General features: G+C 54.4%; 9 protein-coding genes across 9 annotated transcripts; 7 read left to right on the top strand and 2 right to left on the bottom strand.

The window, feature by feature from the left end:
• The first annotated feature begins 551 nt into the window (after positions 1–551).
• Positions 552–3290, top strand: CONPUDRAFT_162848 (uncharacterized protein). Its single transcript, XM_007766926.1, has 3 exons — positions 552–578; positions 722–1478; positions 1546–3290. Exons 2-3 carry the CDS (start codon positions 1266–1268, stop codon positions 3277–3279), a joined length of 1947 nt encoding a protein of 648 aa, XP_007765116.1. The 5' UTR covers positions 552–578; positions 722–1265; the 3' UTR covers positions 3280–3290.
• Positions 3291–3875: 585 nt separating this feature from the next.
• Positions 3876–7537, top strand: CONPUDRAFT_98884 (uncharacterized protein). The gene is made up of 8 exons (XM_007766925.1): positions 3876–4113; positions 4238–4801; positions 4910–5161; positions 5222–5518; positions 5667–6383; positions 6475–6735; positions 6786–7093; positions 7157–7537. Exons 1-8 carry the CDS (start codon positions 4033–4035, stop codon positions 7257–7259), a joined length of 2583 nt encoding a protein of 860 aa, XP_007765115.1. The 5' UTR covers positions 3876–4032; the 3' UTR covers positions 7260–7537.
• Positions 7538–8924: 1387 nt separating this feature from the next.
• CONPUDRAFT_118687 (cytochrome P450) lies at positions 8925–11122 on the top strand (the record flags this gene model as incomplete). Its single annotated transcript, XM_007766924.1, has 10 exons — positions 8925–9129; positions 9187–9316; positions 9383–9571; positions 9627–9778; positions 9830–9964; positions 10073–10170; positions 10225–10411; positions 10473–10554; positions 10610–10876; positions 10944–11122. 10 exons carry the CDS (start codon positions 8925–8927, stop codon positions 10984–10986), a joined length of 1488 nt encoding a protein of 495 aa, XP_007765114.1. The 3' UTR covers positions 10987–11122.
• A 705-nt stretch (positions 11123–11827) lies between these two features.
• Positions 11828–12320, bottom strand: CONPUDRAFT_162845 (uncharacterized protein; the record flags this gene model as incomplete). Its single annotated transcript, XM_007766923.1, has 3 exons — positions 11828–11983; positions 12040–12150; positions 12202–12320. Coding segments are annotated over 3 exons (386 nt in total), but the record flags the coding sequence as incomplete, so codon positions are not given.
• Positions 12321–12721: 401 nt separating this feature from the next.
• On the bottom strand, positions 12722–14023 carry CONPUDRAFT_162844 (uncharacterized protein; the record flags this gene model as incomplete). Its single annotated transcript, XM_007766922.1, has 2 exons — positions 13910–14023; positions 12722–13861 (listed from the first exon to the last, which is right to left on the bottom strand). The coding sequence occupies exon 2, from the start codon at positions 13856–13858 to the stop codon at positions 12722–12724; it is 1137 nt and encodes a 378-aa protein (XP_007765112.1). The 5' UTR covers positions 13859–13861; positions 13910–14023.
• A 718-nt stretch (positions 14024–14741) lies between these two features.
• On the top strand, positions 14742–15167 carry CONPUDRAFT_150495 (uncharacterized protein; the record flags this gene model as incomplete). Its single annotated transcript, XM_007766921.1, has 1 exon — positions 14742–15167. One exon carries the CDS (start codon positions 14742–14744, stop codon positions 15165–15167), a length of 426 nt encoding a protein of 141 aa, XP_007765111.1.
• Positions 15168–15602: 435 nt separating this feature from the next.
• Positions 15603–16448, top strand: CONPUDRAFT_135333 (uncharacterized protein; the record flags this gene model as incomplete). Its single annotated transcript, XM_007766920.1, has 4 exons — positions 15603–15643; positions 15703–15979; positions 16052–16142; positions 16208–16448. Coding segments are annotated over exons 3-4 (306 nt in total), but the record flags the coding sequence as incomplete, so codon positions are not given.
• A 693-nt stretch (positions 16449–17141) lies between these two features.
• On the top strand, positions 17142–18028 carry CONPUDRAFT_49132 (uncharacterized protein; the record flags this gene model as incomplete). Its single annotated transcript, XM_007765941.1, has 2 exons — positions 17142–17587; positions 17635–18028. Coding segments are annotated over 2 exons (840 nt in total), but the record flags the coding sequence as incomplete, so codon positions are not given.
• Positions 18029–19106: 1078 nt separating this feature from the next.
• On the top strand, positions 19107–21644 carry CONPUDRAFT_98878 (MFS general substrate transporter). Its single transcript, XM_007766919.1, has 13 exons — positions 19107–19247; positions 19624–19699; positions 19779–19849; positions 19913–20121; positions 20199–20238; positions 20300–20517; positions 20579–20615; positions 20671–20699; positions 20765–20837; positions 20897–21120; positions 21199–21281; positions 21349–21465; positions 21531–21644. Exons 1-13 carry the CDS (start codon positions 19208–19210, stop codon positions 21610–21612), a joined length of 1299 nt encoding a protein of 432 aa, XP_007765109.1. The 5' UTR covers positions 19107–19207; the 3' UTR covers positions 21613–21644.
• The last annotated feature ends 60 nt before the right edge of the window (positions 21645–21704 follow it).

The following is a 21704-nucleotide window of genomic DNA, read 5'->3' as shown; positions in this document are numbered from 1 at the left end:
GCCGAAGACTTAGGACCTGGTACGGTACTCGCGCTGATCAAAGAGCTTCTCTCGAGAAAAGGCAGGCCCAAAGCGAGTGACAGCAAAGACCACGTTTTGCACGATGCGGTGAAGTCTTCCATGCCGTGGCAGTGCGCAGGGTAAACCTGTTCCGCGGCGACGAGCGGGGCGGGATGAGTCGCGGTACACTGTTGAGAGAATATTCGGAGACATCTTGTTGACGGGTGAGTCTACGGATCATGTCAGGTCTCTTGGAGGTGCATTGCGAACAAGTTGTCGTGACTCGCGAGCGGAAAGAAAGCGGGGCCGGAACAAGCCGAAAATTTGAGCCCCGATCATGAGGGAGCACACACGGACACACAATGTTCGGTCTCTTGTCGCCTTGCTCTCACCCACTCTCGTCTGCCACCATCGTATGCAACCACTTGCTCTTTGCTCAAAGCTGGGTTATTCAGCACCCATCAAAAGCACTGATGTGGCACAGGGGACGAGGCTCAAAAGTATCACTTGTGCATATCCTAGTCTGGTTGTCTGGCGAAGATTGGACGAAGGGACGAAGGGCGTTTAGTGTTCTACTCGTAAGTGAATCCGAAGTGAGTCCTTGCGCCTGTTCTAGGGCGGGACAACATTCGTGGTTCCGAATCTCCGAACCCCATTTCGACTTCCTCAGGATATTGCATCACTGTCGAGTGGAGCTCAACAACGCTAACTTCGCCTGCAGGTTGCCTTGCACGCAACGCGTTTGTTTCACCCGCAGTCAACGGGTGCAGGTCTCCTCTTGGTATTTCATTCTCTGCTTTGTCGCTCATAACCTCCTGGCATTTGGCCGACCCTTTACTCGCGATCTGACGATGTGCTTCCGTCGTGTGTCGTAGGCAACACCACAGGTGTATGCTCGGCATCTCGGGCCGAGTTCGCTTCAACGTGGTTGAGCTTGATGCCACTCGCATATACGGTTGGATCATGAGACATGCGCGGCCCTCGAAAGTCGACGTTTTGCGAACCTCAACCTGCAGGGTCGGTTTCGCCCAGGGCTGCAAACAGACTCGGGGGGCCAATGGGGGCTGGTTATAACCGCATTCCTCATGCCCTAGATTAGAGGCTTAGCGATCTCGACTGGCTCTCGAAACGTATAACTACGCGTCCACCTCGAGGCTCGAGCCTTTGGTCAACCAACGAAACTCCCGATAACCTCCTCCTTTCACACTTCTCCTCCTCCTTTCGCTGGGACACAATCTCCTACAAACGGCCTCGACTTGCCTCAAATGAGTGACTGGCCGCGACGCGAGGGCGAGTTACCGATGCTCTCGTATCCAACCCAGTACGATTTGAGCCAAGCGCCCATGGTGCCTACGCAAGAGCTGGACAGCATCATCCCTGTGCTGAACTCCCTCCCCGACGACCTCATCAGCAAGAAGCGCGTTTTCAAGCCCACCGTCACGCCAGCAAATTGCGCTGGACCGAGCTGGGTAACTATCGTCAGCCACCACAGTCCTTTATGCGATCCAGTGGCGTTGACGATATTGATTGTTCATGTTCATCCAGCGATACGAGCTGCTCCGTCATTTTCAATCCGAAGACTGGAGGTTCCTCAACTACCGCTTTAACAGCGTGCGCGTGTTCCGCGGCGCGTCGCGGCTCGGTATCGTAGGGCACCGTACGCGAGTGCCGGTGCGCCACGAGGTCGCGCCCGAGATTCTCCAACAGCTTTGTTCGCTGCCCGGGGGTGTGAAGCCGTTCCCCAACTTAGAGAAGATCATCTGGACCGCGGTCGACCGCGACGCCTTCTTGCTCATGCGGACGCTGGCGGGTCCGTCTGTCACCACTATACACCTCGAGGGCATGAGCTTCGTACCTGATCGCTGCTGCTGGGACGCGCATGACAACGTGGAGGAGAAAGACATAGACTCGGACGGCGTGACGCTCGCCCGCACGGAGGCGTGCCAGAGAGCCATCGATGTGCTCGGTGACCTTGGCAGGCTGTGTCCCTCTGTCCGCTCGTTCTCCTGGACCGACTACTCGTGTAACCCGTACGTGACGTCCGCCGTGAGCGAGGCTGTCCGGTGGTGGTTTCTTGAGGATGTGTCGTGCGGCACGCTGAACATGAGAGTCGTGCAGACACTGATGACGAGCCGATCTCTGCGCAGGCTCGAGATGTTTGTCCCGCCCCACAACGGTCCTACCTCGATTGAGCCGAACTGGACTATAGGCCAGGACTTTGCCCGTCTGGATAGCTTGCGCTTGCTTAGGGGTCGTCGTGGGTTTATGGACGCGGTCGAACTGCTCTTGGCTATTCGAGGCGCTATGCACGTCAAACACTTCAGCGCGGCTGTATCGACGTGCTCGGAGGTCCCTGACATCGGCCCGCTCATCATCGCTCTGTCGAGGTCCTGCCGCTACACCGTTCTCAGCTCTGTCTCGCTCGAGGAAAACTTCTTCAGTCAAGAGGACTGCAACGCGAAAGTGACGCTCGTCAGCCGGGCTGGCTTCGAGATCACTATGCAAGACCTGTCGCCCTTGTTCAAGTTCTCCAACCTCACGTCGCTGGTTATCGACACGCAGCGCGCGATCTATCTTTCGTACTCCGATCTGAGGCAGCTGGCCGGCGCGCTGCCGCGTCTGCGCGTGCTGCAGCTGAACCGCACGCACGGGTGGCGCGTCCGCCCGTGGATGACATATCGGCAACTCGTGGCGCTGTGCACGAAGGACTTGCCGGGTCTGCGCGTGCTCGCGCTCGCGATCAACGGAAAGAGTCGTCCTGACACGTGCATGGGCGGATCCGACACGGAGGCGCTGTTCGGGCGCGGTGCGGCAGGCCAGCTGGAACAGCTGGAGCTGCTGGATTCGCCCGTGGGGGATGACGTGCATGCGATCGCGCGGTGCCTGTTGGCTCTCGTGGCGAGGCCAGAGGCGTTCAGGGTGGACTTTTGGCGCGGGCGGTGTATTGGGGAGGTTTCAGCGGTAAATGAGGGGTGGATGGAGGTGGAGAGAGCGGTGTGGGAGCTGCATGAGTGGGCGATGGGGAGCAGGAGTGCGGGTATTGCGGAAGGGAGGTGGCATACGCGCTTCAGGCCTGTGCTGCCGCTGCCTGAGGGCGAGGTGGGAGGGCCGGCGGTGCCGATGCTGAATGTATCTTCTTTCCCTGCGCCGCCAGTTTCGCGTGGTATGCGACCTACATTGCCTAGGCTAGAGACCGGCGTGGATGCAAGAAGCGGGATGATGCCAGGTGCTGGGCCGTCGTCGACACAACCCCAGAGTCGCTCGCAGAGGAGGAAGTAAGTCATGGGATGGAGGTACGGTAGTCTTGAGGATGGAATAGAACATAACGCAACACTCCTCTCACTCAACGAAGTGTATGATGAAATAGACACCCAAACAGTGAACCGTGTTTTGTCAAGGTCACGTTGTCCAGTTGCAAGACGCGTCGATATTTGAAACTCCGACAGCGAATTCGGGAAATGAACATCCGAACCCGACCCGAGAGACGAAACTATCCCACTCAACGCTGACCTGAAGACAAACGGACGACCACTATAACGACAATTCCTGAACATACCCAAGGACAACGGTGAGAGCATATATGCTAGAATTGACCAGCATTTGAACATAAACACGCTTTTTAGCCAAACTTTGTAAAACTACAGGAGCACGCCGACAACACGAGCCATGTCTGCCGCGCTCAGTGCGCGTCCGGACTCGTCCAACCAGTCAGCCAGCACACCAGGCGACCTCTCCCTCTCCCTCACCGGCGACCCAAAACTTGCAACGCCTGGTCGCTCACTCCGTCTCCCTTCTGCTACCTCCACCGCCCCTTCCTCCTTGCCGATATCCACGCCCTCACCAGACGCCTCATTTCAGCTCCGCAAGAAGATCGAAGAGCCTCCATCAACTGCACGCAGAATAGCATTCTCGACGCAGAGCGGTGACGATGACGGGAACGAAGGAGAGGTTACCAACTTCCTGAACACGCCTGGCAGGGAGAAGTCGACGTGGAATCCAAACGATGGAGCTGGCGAGGGGCCGGAAACGCCAATGCCTAACAGAACGAAGCGGTCGAGGACGACTACAAACGGGAACAAGGCTGTTACGCTGACGCTACGAGATCAGGAGAAGGTGAGCCCTTTCGTCATCCTCGCGCTGTTCCCTCTCCTTTCTTTGCTGATACGCGGTGCCCCTCCTTTTCCCATGTCTCCCTCTCTCCTCTCCTTTACGTACCTTCTCAACGATCACCATGCAGCACATCGACAGCCTCAAGAAAGAAAACTTCAACATCAAGCTCCGCGTCCACTTCCTCGAAGAACAGCTCGCCAAACTCGCCCCAGACCAGATCGATGCCGCCCTCAAACAGAACATCAACCTCAAAATCGAGGTCCAGCAGCGCGGCATGGAGCTCAAGAAGCTCAAGAAGCTCGTCCTCGAGCTCGAGCGCGAGCTCGAACGCTCCCAGCGCGCCTCCGCCTCCTCCTCCAACGACGGCGGCCGCGCGCGCGTGAAGGAGCTCGAGGAGCAGCTGCAGGACGCCGAGTACGAGATCCGCGAGCTGCGCCGCGGCAACGCGAGCGAGGCGGTCGAGAGCGCGCTGCGCGCCGCGGAGTCGCATAATGCGGAGCTCGAGGACGAGCTCGATAGCGTGCGCGGGCTGCTCAAGGATAATATGGACGAGATTGAGCGGCTGCGCGATGCGCTTGAGCGGCAGGGCGACGCGTCGAAGGACGAGGGGCGCGCGCGCTGGAAGCGCCGGGCGGAGGAGATGGAGGCGCAGAATGAGAAGTTCCGGAAGCAGGTCGAGGAGCTGTCTGCGGTGCTGAGCCAGAGGGAGGACGAGAGGGAGGATCTGCATGATGAGTTGGAGGCGCTGCAGCTGGCGATTGAGGATCTGGAGCGGAAGAGGGACGCGGAGATGATGGAGCGCAGTCAGAGCCGGGCGCAGCTGATTGAGGAGAGGGAGGACCGCGAGGCGATCGAGGACGAGATGAACGGGCTGAGGGACAAGCTGGCTGCTGCGACGATTGAGCTGCAGCAGAAGGAGGACGAGGTGGAGATGAAGAACCGGGACATTGACAATCTCATTGCGGAGCATGACCATGTCGTCAACGTCGTCGAGGAGGAGTGGCGAGGGGAGGTCGAGGAGGCGCGCAACCAGGTTGAGGAGCTTCGCGATGTGCGTACGGACTATCCATGCATGCTGGGAAATCACTAACTGGAATCGACACGCGTGCAGGTCATCGCAGAGCGCGAAAGCGAGTCGAAGGAACTCCGCATGAACATCTCCGAGCTCGAGGCGAACACCAACGAGCTTCACGCCAAGTTCGAAGCGACCCTCGCACACCTCGAGCGGGAGGCAGACGACAAGGATGCCGAGCTAGAAGCTGCGAACCGTGAGGTCGAGAAGCTTGGCGAACATATCTACGAGCTTGAGGAGGAGAATGAGCGGATCAAGGAGGACTATGAGCACGCGAGGGAGGAGGACGTTGCCGAACGCGAGCAACTCGAGGCACTCTCGTCGGCGCTCAAAGAGGTGCGTATCCTCCGCTTCCTAGTCCCCGTAGTTTCTAACGATGTTTCGCGGATAAAAGAAAGTAGCCGACCTCAAGGCCCAAGTCCAGGAGCTGCAAGAACTCTACGACGAGTGCCGCGAGGAGATCGACCAGCACCGCACGCGGCAGGAGGAGCTCGCGCAGCACATCGAGGACCTCGTCGCCGAGAACGAGCGCACCGAAGACGCCCGCACACAGGCGGACGCCGCGCTCGCGGAGGCCCAGCGCGAGCACGAGGCAGCCCTACGCGCGGAGCAGCGCGCGCTCGAGGCGAAAGACGCGGCGCTCGACACGGCGCACGCGGACCTCGCGCGCACGCGGGAGACGCTCGCGCAGCGCGAGGCGGACATGCAGGCGGTGCAGGGCGCGCTGAGCAGCGCCGAGGCGCAGTCGCGCGCGCTCGGGGAGAGCCACACGACCGCGCGGTTCTCGCTTGAGCTCGAGGTGGACCGGCTGAAGCGGGATGTCACGCGCCTTGAGGACGATCTTGCGCGCGCGCGGCGGGACGCGGAGGAGCGGGATGCGGGGAAGCGGGAGAGGGACGGGGCGCTGGATGCGATGAGCGCGGAGATGCGCGAGTTGAGTGCACAGCTGAGTGCGCAGATGCAGGCGAGGATGAACGCGACGGAGAAGCTCGATCAGGCGCAGGCGGCTCTGAAGAAGGCGGAGGAGGAGGCTGCGGCTGCGAAGGCGCGCGCTGGGGAGCTGCAGGACAGGCTCGCGAAGGACCAGCGGAGCTTGTACAGCGCGGAGAACCAGTATCGGGATCAGCTGACGGAGCGTAATACGCTGCTGTTGACGATCTATCAGTACATGGATAAGATCTTGGGCGTCGACAAGACTCCGGTGCGTCTCGTTTTGCTCCCTGCCTTGTCCCTGTCTCTTGCTAACACCGTCGTTTGGTCTGTAGAAGAAAGGCGGCGCAGCTGAGACGAAGCCGTTCACCAACTTTGGCGTGTTCCACGACAACCTGATCACGCGGCTCAAGTCGCTCTCGCAGATCCAGATTGACTTCGACAAGCGGACCAAGGAGATGGAGGGGCGCTTCAACGAGAAGATGGCCGACATGCGCAAGCAGCTCGACTCGCGCTGGAGGCAGATCGACAAGTTCGAGACGAGCGTGCGCTCCTACGGAGACGCCAAGGCGAACTGGCGGCGCAAGTTCACGGCCAAGGAGGGCGAGCTCGAGGCGCTCAAGGTGCGTCTGCGCGTCCCACGCACCGATTACTCTTGCTAACGCAGAAACAGGCGACGAACACGGAACTCGCATCGCAGCTCGGCTCCGCGACGCGCCGGCCCACGGGAGACGCCAACGAGGTCCGGAGTCTCACGTCGCGCGCGACGAACGCGGAGAAGCGGCTCACGGTTGTGCAGAACCAGCTGCTGCTCGCGGAGGAGAAGATGTCGACGATGAACCAGCGGACGAGCGCGACGGACGCGCGGTGGGAGGCGCGCGTGAAGGAGTACGAGGCGCGCATGCGGGCGGCCGAGGAGAAGTACAAGCGCGAGCGGCAGGGCGGCAAGGAGCGGGTGCTGGAGCTCGAACATCATGTCAAGTGCGTTTTGGATTGTAGTTCGTTCGTCTCGGGACGCGTTGTTGATGATTTCGTTTTTTGCAGGAGTCTGGAGAGACAAATGGAGATCGCGCAGAGGCGCAGCATCCAGCTCGACAATGTTAACGAGGCCAACACGCCCAAGATGTCTCGAAGCGGGACTCGATGATCGCTTTCACGTCCCCTCCTGCCTTGTTTTGTTCATCTATCCTTGTTCTTAATCTGTTTTTCTTCGTCGCCTTGACTCTTGTTCCTAGATATGGCATACCCTCAGGATATGTATAACTCACGCCTTTCACGAACATTTCCGCCTGCACGATGTCCGATCTTCGCTGAGCGTTGATTGCACCTCCCTTCGATTTTTGCTTTCGCTTGCTCTTGCATCATAATAATCGTACCTATTAATCGCTATATCCTTTATTTACGCATTTGTACTTCTATCCTGACACTATACATCATGCTAAGCAGCACGTTTGAATCGTCTTGAGCATGACTCTTCCTGAGATAGACCATTCTCTTGACGTTTGATTAGTTCATGGCGTGGATAAATGCGTATATTGCTGATAGAAACTTAGGGTCGAACATTCAAAACCATGCGCAACTCGAAGGCGTTGCTGATTCCGGCAAACGACCTCACGCGGATCCGTTAAAATTTTCAAAGCTCGGAAGCTCTTATCAATCGCGCGCGACAATATTATCACATGTTTCATCAGATGGCAAAGGAATACTATCGCATTGCAAAAACTAGTTGTACAAATTACAGTATGTAAGAGCCCATCAGACAGACACCCCACTCGCTGGCTTGCGTCCGTGGCACCGCAAGCGGTAGCGACGGTCGCCGTGCCAAACGTCATCGAGACCCGCCCAACGAGGGGCAGGCCATGTTCTCTGTTTTACGAGCGGGTGCGAATATCATCGAGTGGACTTGAAGGATGTGGCATGTGTAAACATGCGAGACTCGAGTTAGTTTCTATAGAATAGATCCTAGCTGAGTATGTTCTAAGGAGACAACCAACGTCGGGCGCGCCTCTTATATATCCGTCGGTAGGTGGTCCGTGCGCGGGAGGCTCCTGCTTGATATGGGAGGCATTGAAGTTTTGATACATGAGACGGACTGCTTTAATTGGATGAAGCCCCTAAGGGCTGCTTTTGACCTGACCGTCAGTTCTTCGCTCCCTTCACCGCTGCTCTCACAATACGGTAGCGGGAGGGACACGGTGAATCATCTCGCTTGCCCCACCTGTGTTCAAGCTGCACAGAAAGCAAGAGTATGTTCATATGCCCTCATCCTGCCTTGTCTTCTCCGCAGAAAAACACGGGTCACTTAGACACGAGGGTAGAAAATTCAGGTAAGTTCGCTTGTCATCTATATCCAATGTCGTCTCTTTGAGATGACGCCCAAGGCTACAACTCCGCGCTGGAGTCGCGGTGCTGTTTATTGACTGGGAGAACGATGAGAGAATACGGAACTCGCAGCAAAGTGGAAGCTTGGTCGGACTTGGCCAGATTCGCACATCGTCGAATCGCGCTTGTATTTGCACAAGCTGTGGCTAGTCATCATCACCGTCACCATCACCTTTATTTTTGTGTTCTGAATCCTATCGAAGTTCCCAATATCAAATGTCTCCCTTCTTAGACTCAGGCGCCGAAGCGCTGATACATCAGGTGGACGTACGCCACCTTCTAGAAGTCGATGAAGCCATCCAAGTATGGTCCCAAGACCTTAATTTACAGTGCACACGTAAGTCATGCGGAAACCTCGCAGGCCCATGTGCATGTATATAACGAGTGGATCTATTCCCAGTGCGATGTGTAAAAGAACCCTCACGCTGCAATGACAGACTTCTACACACAAGGACCCGCCATCGTGGGCGTGTCGCTCGTCCTGGGTGTATGCGCGTATCAACTTATCTCCCGAGACAAAGCCCCCAGGAACTCGCAGCCGCCTGGTCCAAGGGGCCTCCCTTTCATTGGTAGTGCCTTGGATGTTAATCCTGCCGATCCCAGCTCGACGTTCGTCGAATGGGAACGGAAATACGGTGTGTTCCCCTTACGATGGCGTTTCTTGAAGCAGTACCGCTCAACTCCCGTCGCAGGCGAGCTCATCCGCTGCCGTCACTTTGGGAGAGATCTGTTCATCATCAATTCCGAGCGCATCGCGCAAGACCTGTTTGAGCGCCGTTCGCGCATATACTCGGATAGAGCGGGATTCTCGGCGCTTGAGCCGTACGTGCTGTCCACCATGCTTTTTGTGATAATCGCTCTAAAGATCAACTATCTCGCGCTAACTAGGTACGGCGTCCTGTTCAACGTGGGCATGGTGCAATACGGCGATACCTGGCGCATGCACAGGAAGCTGATGAATGGGCTCATGCGGCGGGCCGCTATCCCGAACCACCACGATTCAATGACCAACGGTGCTCGCATTTTAGTTTCTAGATTGAAGTACTCTCCTGAGAGGCACCTAGAACACTATGACGGGTAGGCTTATCTTCTAATCTGGTGTGTATGTAGGCGTTTAGGCCCCATGTCTCAGGTACGCCGCGAGTAGCATTATGCACATCGTGTACGGCCACGACCTCGAGAAAGACCAGGAGGAGATCGTCCAGGTGTTGTCTCAAACTGCCAGCTGCTTCGTCGAGAAAACGTCGGACGCATTTGTGGCTCTCGTGAACATGTTCCCCCTACGTGAGTCTCTCCCCCCTGCCCACTTCGCGAGATGATCCAGACAGAGGATAGTCAAGTACGTACCGGCGTGGTTTCCCGGCGGGGCCAAGTTCAACGCTGCAAAATCAAGAGAAACGATAAGCTCTCTTGTGTCAACGCTTTATGGAATGCTCCTGCGACAAGCTCCTGAGGCACGTTCATCTTATCGTGCACCGCGTGCCATCGTTGACTGAAGTGTTTTCACGTAGGGGAACTTTTTGCTACAACAAGAAATCAAACACACAGGGAACGAAGCTGTTCAGGGTATGATCAGAGATGTGTGCGCTGCAATATTTGTAGGTAAGGTTGAGACTCGTTCCCCGACGTATGTTAATGCTGATATCGCTGTGCCGCTTGCAGGAGGATTGGAGACCGTGTGTAGCGTTGATTAGGATGTAAAAAATGCTAATGCTAACGTATCCCGACAGACCTCATCGATGCTCTCAATATTTGTTATGGCAATGATGCTGTTCCCGGAAGCACAAAAACGCGCACAAGCGGAGATCGACAGAGTCTTAAAGGGGAGGCCTCCCACATTTGAGGATCGCTCATCATTACCTTATGTTGAAGCTGTCATGCGGGAAGTGATGCGATGGGGTCCCGTTGTCCCTCTAGGTACACTAACTTAAATTCTCTCACGCGCAAAGAGTCCTTGAGTTGATCCTGCGTTCATCAGGTGTACCGCACTGCGCGCTGGAAGATGACGTTTACGAAGGCTACTTCATTCCGCAAGGAACAGTCTTGATTGCTCACGCTGGGTCGATATGCGTTCTCATAGTCTTGACTTAGTCAGAATGTCTAAACAATTTCTAGGAGCATGCTGCGCAACTCAGTGCGCTATCCCAACCCAGAAAAGTTCTATCCAGAGCGGTTCCTCAACGAAGATGGGTCACTCAACAACGAGGACATGGGCTATGTGTTTGGTTTCGGACGGCGAATCTGCCCAGGTAGATACCTAGCCGATGCCTCAGTTTGGATCGCTATGGTCTCGATACTCGCAGAGCTGGATATCAAACCCGCCGTGGATGATGATGGGAATGAACTCGTCTTCAAGCCCGAGTGGATTCACGCCCTTACGTCGTGAGTACTAGTACTCTGATTTTCTCTCCCAATGATTGCCTGATGACACTTCCTATTCAACACATAGACGACCCAAGCCGTTCCCTTGCTGTATTTTTCCTCGCATATAGCCCTCGTGCATTGGAAGTAGAACGTAGTTTGAGCAGTGATGCACAAAAGGGAAATAGCCTTAAGTGCACCTGCAACCTTTCTGTGATGTTAACGAGACTCTATGTTATGAAAATTGTCAAATAATTCGCAATTTATCCATGAAAGCGCCGAGTTCAAGTGATTGACTGAGTTGATCATCATCGTTTCTTTACGATCCCGCTCGTCCTCCGAAATAAATCGAGGTATCTTGTGCAGCGAATTCGATGTCCCACGCACGTAGCACTGCCACCATTGCCCAGGTTTGCGATTGTTTCATCGCTTTGGCATGACGTCATTACTGAGTTTAGCTCCGCGTCCAGTCAAGAGGCGCATCTAGGCGGTACCTGACGCGCGGTCACCTACGAGTCACCTAATTGTTTCACCTCCTCTCATTCAGTGCACTTCACCGATAGACAATCCTAGGCAAACGAAGTACTATTGTACCGTAAGCCATGTATCACGCTCAACGTCTATTTCATTAAGCACATCGCGGAGTTTTCCTCGGACAGATTCAAGTGCACTACAAGTGACAGCGACGGTCAAGCGACAGTACAAAATCGACAAACATCATGCTTGCTAACAACAGTCAAAACGCTGGGCGAGGAGGGTTAGGCAAAGGCTGCTCTGGGTGCGGTAAATCCCTGCTACGCGGCCAACAAAGGCTGCACACCTGCTCAGACTGTCAGATGGCACTGTACTGCGTAAGCCAGTGCCCTATACTTTCATCAGACATAGCTCAGTTTCACTTATTGAATGTAGAACAAGGACTGTCAGCGAGCCCACTGGCCCACCCACAATGTCACTGAACTATCATTTCCATTTCTAATGGGACGTTGCCAGTGCGGGCTGCTGACCTGCTCCGATTTTGCAGAACTTATGCCGCCTGAACATGCAGTCACGCGAAGTTGGAAAGATGGCCGGTCCTGAGATAAGGAAAGATGCCGAGCTCGGACGCTTACTCGGGTCGCGGTGGATAAGCTGAAGTCAAGCCATCGATGAGCCAGTGGGGCAATACAAATCGTTAGGCTTCGTACCTGAGCGATGAGGTGGCGCGCCTCATGGTTGTCAACAAGCTCAACGGCAGCGTTGAGACTGGCGCTGCCGCCGTCTACAGACGGCGGAACACATTCTATCCAGCGCGACCCCTGTTTTCCGATACTCAGAAGTCTTATCAGCAGGACTGTACAATTACGCACCTCAGGGACTCTCAACGAGAGCTCGAGTAAAAGTATGCCGAACGCATACATGTCCACCTTGTAGCCGTACTCGACACGGCCTCCGCCTCCGGATGGGTGGATCATCTCAGGAGCCATGTAATGGAAGGTCCCGCAGCCGTCCGTCATCACAGCGTCTTTGAATGGAGTCGTTGATGAGCTGACATGATGAGCTGACATACACCAGCCCGAAGTCTGCAAGCGCAGCGTGTCCGTTAGGGATAATAGGACGTTATCCAGTTTGATGTCGCGATGGACAATGCCTAGCTCGTGCAGCTCCTCGACAGCCAGTAGCTAGAAGAATGACAAGATCAACTACATATCGCCGGTGAAGGGGGAAAGCACTCACAGTCTCCGCCGCCCAGAGCTGTATTTGAAACTGTTGTACCGGTACTCGGTGGTTATCAACTAAGTGTCTCGCCAGCGATGCCGGATATAGTCTCTAAACCGGATGTCAGCCTCGAAATTCCAACAAAGGACGCGAACTACAGACCTGCACGAATTATATGTTCTCCCCATCTTCGAAAGAGTACAGCAGGTCCGCATAGAACGGCGACGCCGCCTCCGTAACCATCTGCAAAGCCGCCCACTCGTTCTCCAACTGCTTGATTGCCGTGTCGAGGCTCTTTCCTGCGTTCATCACCACGAGCGGTTTGTGTATGACCTTGATCGCGATCTCTTCCCCTTCGTCCGTCACACCAGCCCACACGACAGCAAAGCCGCCGTAACCGATGTCGCACTTTGGGAAGAACTTGCGGCCTCTGAATGTCAGATGCGGCTCTGAGCCATCGTCGGGTTTTGAGGCAGGAGGGAATGCAGGGTAGGTCGAAAGGAGTTCCTGGAGGGCGTCGGCGTCTGTGGTGCCCTGAGGACGCGCAGGCTCGTAGTAATCGACGAGGGTGCAGACGGGAACAGCGGGTAGAGATTTGTTGATGTTCATCGGTGGTCGCTTTGAAGACGAACCGGGGACGAGTTTCTGGGCCATCCCACGCGCCTTCTTCGACACACGCTTCACGAGAGACGGCGTTCGAGGAACCTCGAGCTTCTTCGGAGAACGCTCTGGTGAAGGTACAACATTGACAAATCGCGGTGTAATAGGCAGCTCGCTCTCGAGCGTCTCGGGGGTATGGACCAGGAGAGGAGTCATAGAGTCCCGAGCGTGTAGCTCAGGCCTCTCGGAGGGCAGGAGGGACAACACCTCCGAAATGGCGTCGTCGTCTTGGTGAGACCGCCATTCCGCGATTTTGCTGAATGAGGACAAATTGTCGCAGAAAATCAGGGGAGTAGGGACCGCGGAAGTGGCGTCTTCCGGAAGGTGGGCGCGAGGAACGATGGGCTCTTCGACGGGACCGTCCCATAGCGGGTACACGCATGGGGGTGCATCAGTCGCCTGAGAGACGTTGAGGAGCGAGGCTAACGTGGTTGAACGCTTCCTAGGTGGACGTTTGAGAACAGGACGATCGTTCGGGTAAACAGATCGACTCTCAATCATGAGATACCATGAGATGTCTTCGCCTTCTTGCTCGCACGCGACTTCTACTAGCTCATGGCTGAGTCTACAATCGTCCGGCTTGTTCTTGGTCTGAGGCGCGAAGGAACGACGGAGTCTGGACTTCTGTTTCAAGACGTGAGAGAGCATGAACTGCGAATGTGAGGGGGAGACCAGAGGAGAAATGAGGCGAATGCGTACCAATGAGTCCCTTCATACCCTCCTTTTATGCATCAGCTTAGGGCAACGCATAGTTTCTAGTCGAGGATCACCGCCATCAGCCCGCCTATTGTGTGACAATGGATAGTCTGCCCGTCGCGCAGGCCAGTGATCGGAGACAAGGTTCGATAGTTGAAGAACAAGAAGGCTATTGTGTTTTCGACCCTCACGCCTGTCATGCACGCCAGCAACTGTGGGCGCATATATACAGGAGATTATACAAGGCGAACTTCGCAAAGGGACCGAGTAAGCCGAGGCTTCGGGTATTGAAACTCCGCACATTGGCGCCCAGGCCAGCTTGTAACTTCGATAAGCGCTCACACGTTGATAACGGCCCCTGGCGACATTAGCGAGTCTGACACCGTCTTGGATCCTTGGCAACAACGGGACCTTTCCTTGTGTTCTAACTAGGCTTTAGATTCTTACGAAAGCGCACATTCAACTCTTAGAGTCACAGGCCACGCGGGCTACCACACAACCTTCCACTCTCGTTCGCACCCATTACAAACCCAGTCAGGACTTACTCGGCACAAGTCTCTTTCGCAACATTGAGTAGTATGTCCTTCTTCGCTATCGATCGGTACTCTTAACCTTTCTTCATACAGCCATGAGCGCTTGAAAGTATCCAAAACCCATCAACACTACGAATCTCGCTCAGGAAGACGAGCAACGTATCGTATCCGAGGTTGTGGTGACAACGCTTCAAGCGAACACGAACGCTGACAATCCAAACATCTTCCACTGGAAGATCTTTCTGATTTTTGCTGAACCTGAGGTATCCGCAAACTCAAAAAGGCGGTACGCACTTCCCGATATGATCCCTACTGGCATGAACTGCGCCTGGACTTTTGTGGACGGTCGTCCGAAACAGGACGTAGCAAGTTGGGCCGGCACGCTAATGGTCTCAAGCGAGCTGGTTTCAGATACCTCACTTTATGGCGGGCTCACTCATGTCGACCTTTCTATCAAACTCTCAAAGGAGTTCACGATATTGGACGTTCTCGACTTTCTCTTGGACAATCACATGGACCGCTACAACTTCAATGCACACGGGATGGGGTGTCTGCACTGGATCGTGATTGCCATTCAACAACTTCAAGACGCCGGGTTTGTCGAACCACAAGCTGTGGAAATGCTTCAAGCTTTCCACGCGAAACAGCTGGAGCTTCACCCGGACAGGCACCCGCTTCCATTGCCAAAGGGGAGTTCTATGATTAAGGCGAGTATCTCCGTCATATGATCGTCAAGTCAGCCTTTAACGGAAGTCCTTTTAAATGAAGATGTACGTACAAAGAGAGAATCCACTCGATGATGTGCAATGTCTTGTATTCACTCTTACTAGTAGTATAGGTGACTCGGACGATTCCTGCGCCAGTAGTTACACAGTCTCTTTGACCCTCGTTAGCCCCGAGACTGAGCGACGTAGGTGTGCGCCGGGAATCAGAGTTCATACAGAAAGGACAGTACACATGGTTTACTGCTTAAGTGAAAAAGGAGTTGGATGAAAGGGATGGTATGACAATAAGCCTCTGTTTTTCTCGCGCCACCTCGAGTTCAGGAGGGACCGAGTGGCGACCGAGTGGCGCACTTCACTTTCCTAATCTAGGACATCCGCCCGGTGTCTCACCTTGGTGATCGCTTGGTCTTGACTCTCCTCCATTTCTCTCTGAACGCCACGCACCCAGATCGACATCTTGCGGGATCGCCGAATATATTGTGAGTATGAGGCTGAGTTTCCTATCAATGTATTGCCACTGGATAACGATCTCCTACAGCGCACTATGAGCACTAGCAATCGCAAGGGCTCGGAAAACAATGAGGTCAACAGCGATGAAGAGTCGGACCTTGGACATCTGGTCAAGGGATGTGTTTATTGCACCAAAGCCCAACCGCCCGGTCAGAGAACGCTGCGTCGTTGTTCCCGTTGCAAGACGGCATGGTACTGCGTAAGCTGGTCTCGTTCATAGATACAATCTAACCTCCCATTTCTGACTTTCCAACGGTCGCACTCTAGAGTCCAGAGTGCCAGAAGGCCGACTGGAAGATTCACAGAGTACTTTTTCATCCATCCCTATTAAAGTCGCAGTGGAATTAAACTATACGCTAAACGTTACCTCATTACTAGGAGCACTGCAAATCAAGAGAGCAGATGCGTCAAGAGGCTGGAGAGACGGATCCTGATGAGCGAAAGGCTAGGAGAGAGTTCGAAAAATGGTGCGTTTCCCTTGTGTAATCTTCATTTCATTGCGTAGCTGATCCCTTAAGTCGCCCCAACTTAGAGTATCCCACCACAACCCTGTGTTATCACTCGTGATCTATCGCGCGCTTAGGCTGCAGTCGGACCCAGACGCGTTCAAATCTAAAGGCTTGTACATATACTTTGAGCCAAAGGCCGACCGCCAAAGCTACCCGCTACATCAGAGGTATAATGTCGTACGTGGAGTCGTTGAGGACCTCGACTCGATTCGCAACGCTGCGATTGCCTCCGGTGCTGGCGGTATTGAAGACCATGGGCGTGCTCTATCGGAGGGTCGTCGAGTCGGCATGCTCGTGCTGAGTTGTCCACCTGTCTCGTGTCATTGGCAACGGGCGCAGTTAATGACACCTGAAGAGCTCAGGGAAGCAGCTCCGATCGTGAATGAAGCTTGAAGTTCCAGAGAACTGGGTGTGTTTGATACAGCATGTATGGTTTATTAGGCGCTCACAGAATGTTCTTAGGTGCCGTGGTTGAACAAGGCTGTCAATGAAAACTATGTATCGACACTATTATACAAGTGACATTGGCAATGGGTGGAAATATAGCAATGATTGCAGCTGCTGTATGTTCTGAAGACAGTTCGCGTGCTCAATATAATAAGTAGCATATTTAATCTTAGGTTTGAATTCCTGTCAATACAAATTTCTGTGATGTTCTGACACATACGACGACCATCCTCCCGACCAGGACCCCGTCGAGTCAACGACTCTAAGACAGTTGTAAACATAAGCCATTTGCAGCTGAGACGCGGAGCTAGTGCGGTGTTTGAAAGTCTTCGGATGGCGCGCACTGCGGCTGATGCTGCCATTATTTCAAGTTCTTACCGTTGTCGATGGCTATTTTAACGACGATGGCAACCACACTCAACTCCAAAATTGTAACGCCGACGAAGGATCCCACATCAGTTGAACTCTCGAACGTTCTTCTCAAAGGGCTTTCGCAGACACTTTCACGTAGCTTTCATCCTGGGGAGACATCTCATCATTAACCGACAAAGACCTGTTCGCCTTGTTCGACAATTCCGAATGGAGGCTCTCTGAGGCAACATACTTCATAAAAACCTCCGTTCGTCGCATTGCCTATGACGCCGTGATAAAAACTGGGGGGCCAGACTCGGAACCGCTCACGATAAGCCTTGTCCGAGCATCGTCCAGCATCGCAGTTCCTGGTGTCCTGCGTGTTCTAAATATCGGGACACGCAAAGGCTTTGTTATGGAATATATCTCCGGAGAGACAGTGGAGAAATGCTGGGAACACCTAGGCTTATGGCAACACTTCCGCATCCTCTGGTCAATCCGCAGCTACATCCGACAGCTTCGGCGAATCCTCGTTCCCAATACTCCCCAAAGCAAGCACTTTCCCGGTCCAATAGGCGAAGTGCCTCAACTGTGCTATGGACCCACGTTTTCTTATGACTATGTAAGTCGCTTATTGTTCGGCGTATACGTAGCATTCATTTGCGTCCCAAGGGTGGTGGTCCCTTTGCTTCCTGTGACGAGCTCGCACAATGGTTCAACCACAAAGTAGAAGTATCCCGGCGTTTTGGGAGAAACCTTCCGCCGCACCTCGCCTTTGATTCATCCTTGCCTCTCGTTCTGACTCATTTTGACATTGCGCCTCACAATGTCATGGTTGACGGCAATTATCGTGTATGGCTGATCGACTGGGAACACGCGGGTTTCTATCCGCAATGGTTCGAGTACGTCGCTATGTATAACGGCTGGACGCTAGATGGTCGATGGAAGCGTTGGATCGTCGGATTTGTGGCGGGTTTCTATGAACGTCAAGCAAATTTCATTTCCATGATTGGGTGGGCTATTCATACAGGACATTTTGTGCAGTAACAATAGTTGTAGATATGTTTGTCCCACCTTTTGGCGACAATAAATCTGTGTATCCAAGGACGAGTCGTCTTAGTTCCAGTAGACCCCTCTGAGTTCATGATATGCGTCATTGCCTAGTACTGCGCTGACATTGACGCCGAATTAGTGTGGACAGCTTCCTGTGACGCCTGATTTTCACTGTCGAGAAGGTGTGCCAAGTGTCTGCTCTACCACTATTATCATGACTTGGTGGCTGCTTTTCGCCTGATTCATAGCTTTTTCCATTTAGTTGGAGCCAGGACAAACTCGGGACGTCGGGACGAGGACCGATGTGATAGGGGCTTTCACCTCAAATGGCTCTGCCCGCGCGGCGGCCTTCCGAAAGCTTTGAGTGCTGTGCTCAATGATCAACGCATACAGTCTCCAAAGTCTCCAAGAGATACCTCAATTCGATAATCGTATGCAAACGTCTATTCCACACCAATACACACGAACCTTCTATGCGTCTAACTCAGTGCCGTCGCTGCAGAGATAACGAGGGGCAACCTGGGAGTGGTGTTGACGTGGACGATTGATGTGATGGTCAACGACGGCAAGCTCAAAGCCAATTCAAGGCTCCGCGCCGCTGCTTTCCGCCCGCAGGAATCAACCTGTATTTATTTTATGATGACAGGCGAAAATTCCCCGAGGCCCCGAGCAGGGTGCATTGCCCATCCGTTTGCAGGCCACTTTGCAGGACTATCTACTCTCACCACCATTGGTCACACATCTTCGCCTGAAGCTTCTCCACTTCACTGGCTAACGGAACGACTGGGACGCCGTTTCGGAGGTGAGTCCCGGTTCGAGAGCGTTATCAAGACAAGAGTGAGATTATAAACTGATAGAACAAGAAACGCGAGTCACCTGTCAAAGCCCACTTATTCTGACTCGAGCCTCGAGGCCGCCCCAATCGCGGAGACAATATAAAGGAACACGCTCGCCCTTCATTTTCCTATCCGTCCGTTCCAAGTCTCCGAAGTCGGGCTCTTCGCTTTTCCTTTCTCGCCCATGTCAGCACAGCCGGCACCACCACCGCTACACAGCACGGACGGGGAAACATGCCCCCTCCTTGCGCAGCACCACCAGCCGGCGGAGGATGAGGCGCTCGAGGAGGCCGCACACGACGTGATATACAGGCGGTTCTCGCCTTCCCAGAAGAGGATGATACTCGCGATCGTGTCGATTGGTGGCCTTTTGCCGCGTGAGTCGTTAAGTTCTCTGTGTGTCCTCTTATCGTGCCGCTAGCGCTGGTCCTAGTGCTGGTGCCTACACACACAGTCGCGTTTTACGCGTGTGTCACGGCCAGCTGTGATGTTTTCGCTATCGCTGACCTTTGAACCTTCTATGTTGCACCCATATCGCGTATCCGTGCCATGTTCCGTTGTATCCAATCGCGTCTGCGTTCTGACATCGTGTCTGTATTTATAACCTTCGCCTCGGATGCTTTTGTTGTGCTCCGTCGCCAAATCGACTGATCGGACGATGATCTTGGGTTTTGGGTTCAATTTTGACTCCTTCTGACTCCACCTGCATCACGGCGGAACGCGCGACGCGATGACATGATGTTGCGTTGGCAGTGTTCGTGTCAGGAACGTTTATACCTTCCATACCCGAGATCGCGCGCGATATGGACTCGACGGGCCCGGTTGTGAGGTAAGTTTGTGTCTCCATACCTGAATGCCCGTACCGTTCTGCTCGTGCTGAACATGCTGTTGCTGGTCTTGTGTCGTAGTCTGGCCGTGAGCCTGTCTATACTGGCTACGGCGTTCGGATCTCTCATGTGGTCTGGATACTCCACGTATTGTACGTGCTTTCACCACTTACCTGAAGAGAAGCACCATTTGCTTACTGCTCGTCGTCATGAAGACGGCCGGCGTGTCATCTACTTCGCGAGCTTGCCCATCCTCGTCGTCGGGAGCGTCGGTGTCGCAGCTGCGCGTAACCTTCCGCAGCTACTCTTCTGGCGATTCATCCAAGCTTTTGGATGCGCAGGCGGCTTTCCGCTCGGGAGTGGGGTTATCGGGGACATATACAAGCTCGAGGAGCGGGGCACTGCGATGGGCATTTTCTTTGGGGTGAGTAGCGATCCGTACGCAAGGTATGCCTGCGGGCAATTGCTGATCAACTTCGTATCTTTACGTATGTGCTATAGGCCTCACTTTTTGGACCCGCAATTGCTCCTCTCGCCGGTGGTATGGGCTAATCGCCAATGTCTTGAGTGGCCTTGTTCTGACTGCCACTGTCTCATCCCAGGCATTGCCGCAGAGTACTCATCGTGGCGCGTCATGCAGCTCATCCTCGGTCTGTGGGGGTGCCTTGAGTGGCTGCTCATATGGGCATTACTACCTGAGACGAGCCATCCAGGTCAACGCGGGATCGACAAGGTGCCGGAGGACGAGCGCGTCGGAATCAAGATCATCAATCCTATCGCAGGGCTGGGGCTCATGCGCAGTCCGAACTTGTTCTTCGTGGTGAGCATGCACTGTGTTTTTGTGAGGGGTACCGAGGGCGTGCTTATGGGTGTCCGCAAAGTCGATAGCAGGATCTGTTGCGCTGCTGACAGATTTCGGTGAGCGTACATCATACACGGTGGCTGAGGTGATGGACTGAATCGGTTTGCGCAGTTTTGCTAGTCCCTCTAGCATATACCGTGGTAAGCCGATTCCTGTATACGCACTTGCTCTGCTCAAACGCTTGAGTGATGTTCTTGTGTTTCAGGGCGTGCGATACAACATCACCAACTCTGCTCTGGTGGGCGCATGCTTCATCCCCAACGGGGTTGGAAACCTAAGTACGCCTCCTTTGCGTCCTCCACGATGGACTTATCTGGAAGCTGACCCTGCTTCGAAGCTGGCGCACCACTCGCAGGCCGTCTCTCGGACATTGTCGTTCGCAAATGGCGCAAACGCCGAGGTGGCAAGTGGGTGCCGGAGGACCGCCTCCGGGCTGTATGGATTGGCGGCGTCTTCCTTGTGCCGCTCTCCGTCGCGGCTGCGGGTCTCGTCACCGAGTACGTGGATGGTACGCTTGGGCTCGTACTCATCTTGATTTGTCTCTTCACGAACGGTATGGGGGTAAGTGTTCTGCGTTAATTGGCCAGAAAATATTTGGCCCTGTGGAATGAGAGCTGACGACATGGTTGCATGGTGTAGGTCGACTTCGTGCTGAGCCCTTCAGCTGCGTACGGCGTGGACCTGATACACTCGCGGAGCGCGGAGATTATCGCTGCTAACAGGTGAGCGGGCTGTAGCACCCTAGACTGTAAACCATTCTGACACATCGCTGTGTTTTCCGCTACGAAGTGCCCTTCGAAGCTTAGTCATCGCTGTCGCAACCGCAGGCATCCTGCCTTCTATAGAGCATTTCGGAGTGGCTGCAACAAATATCGGCGCGGCGGTGCTTGCGTGGCTGGGTTACGGGTGAGTGGAGTTTTACTGCTTAAAGAAGTCATGTTCCGTGCCGCTAACGTGCGACGACTTGGTAGACTCATCCACATCACGATTCAGTACGGAGAGCAGTTCAGGGCTTGGGTTGATGTTGGGTACTCCACTGTGCGAGACAACTGAGGTTCCGTACCGAGAACGCGTGGCTTGAAAATAGAGTAGCACCATCGTGGTGTAGGAGTTCTTTTGAGGCACCGAGAACGTCATGCACGTCA

This window comes from Coniophora puteana (assembly GCF_000271625.1).
Source record: "Coniophora puteana RWD-64-598 SS2 unplaced genomic scaffold CONPUscaffold_2, whole genome shotgun sequence".
NCBI lineage: Eukaryota > Fungi > Basidiomycota > Agaricomycetes > Boletales > Coniophoraceae > Coniophora > Coniophora puteana.
The sequence above is the reverse complement of the archived record's forward strand: the minus strand, read 5'-3'. Positions and strand labels throughout refer to the sequence as shown.